Raw genomic sequence first — 3,890 nt, forward strand, 5'->3', positions numbered from 1 at the left:
AAATCTTAAAAAAAAAAAAAAAGAAAAAGAAAATCAAACTGGTCAGGGGTATGGCTTATCCTCCAGCCTGTCCCAGGCCCCAATGTGGCTCCTGAACGTTCTTCTCTATTTCCTCTTTAATCACTCTTGTGTTCTTCTGGCTTTCTTCTCCCCCTCCCCCATGCTTTTTTTCCTGTTTTCCCAAAGATTGTACAGTGTTCTGTTGACCCTGAACATCAGCTCTCTTCCTGGCTTCCAGGCAGTGGCTGATTTGATAAGGACTCTGAACCAGCTAAAACTTCCTATGGCTTCTAAGTTGCTGCTGTTACTGTTTTTCCTAGTCATTGCAGATTCCAAGAGTTGCTGTCATCTGCAGATACTCCATTCCAAATAAACCATGAGAGCAATACCAGGATACGAAGGGAAGAGTGTGGAATCTGGGTGACAGTTGAACCTCTGGCTAGGTAGTAAGGTTTTAGAGACAACAGTCACACTATGTAGCTCTGGCTGTCCTGGAACTCACTACATAGACCAGTCTAGCCTAGAATTCCCAGAGATCCACCTGCCTCTGCCTCCCAAGTGCTGGGATTAAAGGCGTGCGCCCACATGCCCGGCTTCTGAACCTAACTTTTATGGCTGCCCATGGATCTGATGTCATTTCTGACCCTGACTTCGTTTACTTGGCATACTCTTTTATTAACCCATGTTGTTCCAAGTAACAGAACTGCCCTCTTTGTTTCTATTTATTTATTTATTAGTTGTTTTTTTTTTTTAATGGGGTCTCACCATGTAGCCTTGACTAGCCTAGGACTCAAATGTGTATCAGGCTAACCTCAGAGTTATGGAGATATGCCAGCTTCTGCCTCCTGAGTGTCTGGGTTAAAGGCTTGCACCACCAAACCTGGCCCTACATTCTGATCTTCTAAATATGTATAGTTAGTAGGTATAGTATGGATAGAGTGAGGAATGGATAGAGTGAGGAAGTAGCTGTCTACATAGGAACTTTTAGGCAAGGGTCCAGGTTTTCTTACTTCTATGTTTGCATATCACAGGTTCCTACTGATTGAACTCAGCTTTTATGGTGAGGTGTCATAACATGTATCAATCCATAATGAGTTCTTTACTACTGATACATTCTGCTTCCAAAAAATTAACCAACATGAGAGGTATAATATCAGTTGCTGTTAGTGGTTAAAGGAGTCACAAGGAATAAAGAGAATTATTATTTTAACCAAAAATGTGCTTCTGACTCCTCCTGAATAGCTTCCTATGTAATAGGATTCTCTGTTGCTGAGCCATGCCCAGTCCCGTCTATCCTGACTTTTCTCTGAAGGCAAGAACTCGCTCTGTAGCACAGGCTGGCTTTGAGCTCATGGTTATTCTCCTGCCTCAACATCATAGCTACTAGAATTATAGGCATGAAGACCACGTCTGCCATGCTTTTCTAATACTAAGAAGTAAAGTCTGTTTTGGAAAGTAGAGGATAAAAGCAACAGTCTTCCAGGAACCAAAACTAAAGAACATAACACAGGAACTAACTTAGTCGTTTTTCTGTTTTATAGGATTTTTAAATTACATACATGCATAATCTACCTGTTTATTTGTTTGTTTGTTTGTTTGTTTGTTTGGAGAGAGAGAGAGAGAGTGTGTGTGTGTGTGTGTGTGTGTGTGTGTGTGTGTACATGTACATATGTGTAGGTTCTCACACCACAGTTTGCAAGTCGAGACTGAAGCACAACCTTGGGAGTTTGCTCTCCTACCATGTGAGTCCCAGGCACTGTGCTTGGGTCGGCGGGCTTGCCAGCAGGGTGCCTTTACCCATTGAGCCATCTTGCTGACCTGAGTTTTCAATTTGAACTGTTACTTACAAAGAATTCCTCTGGATTCTCCTTAGGGGCAAGCTGTGTGTGATTGATTGGAAGACATCAGAAAAACCAAAACCTTTAATTCGAAATACATATGACAACCCACTTCAAGTTGTGGCATACATGGGTGCTGTAAACCACGATGCCCACTACAGTTTTCAGGTCAGAACATGAGCTCCTGCGTGATAAGCTGGTTGTGGTGGTTTGCGTTTTACTCATATTTAAAGCACTGCCTACTGCTCTTCAGTGTTCTCTTAACTACAGCGCACTCTCCTCCCCTCCTGGGCTACTGCTGCTGTTTGTTTGGCTTTGGTTTTTGCCTTGCTTTGCTGCTTAGTGAGCACAGTCCATTCTTCAGGGTCTACCGGCCATCTTTGTGCTCTCCTGTGTCCTGGTGCAGTCTTTAACCAGCCCATCTTAGCAATGGGTTTGGAGATACTACTATAGCATGCTTAGCACTGGCTAATTTGCCCTGGAACGAGAGGAAATGCTGAAGCTGCACTGTGTTTCTCTGTAGGTTCAGTGTGGATTAATTGTGGTGGCCTATAAGGATGGGTCCCCTGCGCACCCTCACTTCATGGATGAAGAGCTCTGTTCCAAGTATTGGGCCAAGTGGCTTCTTCGACTAGAAGAATATACAGAAAAGCAAAAGAACCTGAGCGTTCCAGAGCCAGCATAGAGGCCCGGGATCACTTGGCGATGCTGGCATGCCCCTGTGTTTGGGAGATGCACTGCTGTCCACTGAGTTTCTAAAGAGGAATGTGGGGAACTGAGGGCTACATTAACACAAGCTGAAGGTGTGGTGGGTTGGGATTTACCCACCGATAAGCCAGAGAGTCTGGAGGTCAGCGCCTGACTCACCAGCTGCACAACCTCTGGCTATTTCTCACCTGAGAGGAGGACACTGGGATTGGCAGCTGCCCAGGGACTTCTGGGCTCCCTTGCAAACCTCTGTGTCCCTGGCAGGATGCCCAGTCTTTGAATTGAGATCAGAAGGCCAAATGAAGCATCATGTGCCACACATGTCCCTAAAGTTCTCAGGGATGGGAGGGGCCCTGCACCCTCAGGGTGTACAGAGAGAGAGAGAGAGAGAACGTAGGCATCACCACCACAGTGTCCTAGAAGGTGTTTTATACACTCTGTGTCATTAGGAAAAACTTGTTTCAGCCTAAGGAAGCCTGGCTGCCTAGAGAGCTGGGGCAGGCAGTACATCATTGGCTAGATCCTTTTCCTTACCAGAGAAGCCCCAGCAGCAGAAAGCCTGAGTGTGGAAGTCACCGTCATTAGGGTTTGGGCATCTATTTCTGGTGTCAGCAGGCCATGGACTACAAAAAATACTGTTGTGGAACTTGTCAACAAAGAGGAACAATGGTAAAACTTTTTTTCTGTGTTTGATAAGTAACCAAAAAAAAAAAAATCATTGGCTGTTCTTGGGAGAGGGTTTTCTGTTTTATAAAGTAAATCTAGTAGCATTTAAGTTACAGCTACTGACTTAAAATTATAAGTTACACAATCACATTTAGTTTTCATTAGTCATAAAAAAATAAAAGACATTTAACTGATTCCTAGTCTTTCAGTGGACCAGAGTCCTGTTCCCAGTACCCACGCCTGGCAGCTCACAATTGTCTATAAGGTCAGTTCCGGGGGATCCAGCTCCTCTTCTGGCCTCTTGAGGACACCCATCCTCGTGCACAGACATGAATCCACGTGAATAGTGAGCTTTTTTTTCTGACTTCTCTCATCTTTATTTATTTTCTCACATATTACACCCTAACCAGTTTCCCATCCCTCCTCTCCTCCCAGTTCCTTCCCCAGCCTCTCACCTCTTCTCTCCCCCTGGCTCACTCCTCCCCAGTTTCCCTTCAGAAAAGGGCAGGCCTCTCGGGGATATCAACCAAACATCTTATATCAAGTTGCAATAAGACTAGGCACCGCCGGGCGGTGGTGGCGCACGCCTTTAATCCCAGCACTTGGGAGGCAGAGGCAGGCGGATTTCTGAGTTCGAGGCCAGCCTGGTGTACAAAGTGAGTTCCAGGACAGCCAGGG

At 45.3% G+C, this 3,890-nt stretch overlaps 1 protein-coding gene across 2 annotated transcripts in view; it reads left to right on the plus strand.

Moving 5' to 3' along the window:
• Positions 1 to 3,405, plus strand: part of Mgme1 (mitochondrial genome maintenance exonuclease 1) — a 9,414-nt gene extending 6,009 nt beyond the window's left edge. The window contains exons 4-5 of one of the 2 annotated variants that reach the window (XM_029473905.1): positions 1,874 to 2,006; positions 2,362 to 3,280. In XM_029473905.1, coding sequence (XP_029329765.1) covers positions 1,874 to 2,006; positions 2,362 to 2,523 — 295 coding nt within the window. In that variant the 3' untranslated portion in view covers positions 2,524 to 3,280. Of the gene's footprint in view, positions 1 to 1,873; positions 2,007 to 2,361 lie in introns of both variants that reach the window. The other variant, XM_021155833.2, reaches the window with a different exon arrangement.
• Positions 3,406 to 3,890: the final 485 nt, after the last annotated feature.

This window comes from Mus caroli, chromosome 2 (assembly GCF_900094665.2).
Source record: "Mus caroli chromosome 2, CAROLI_EIJ_v1.1, whole genome shotgun sequence".
NCBI classification, from domain to species: Eukaryota; Metazoa; Chordata; class Mammalia; order Rodentia; family Muridae; genus Mus; species Mus caroli.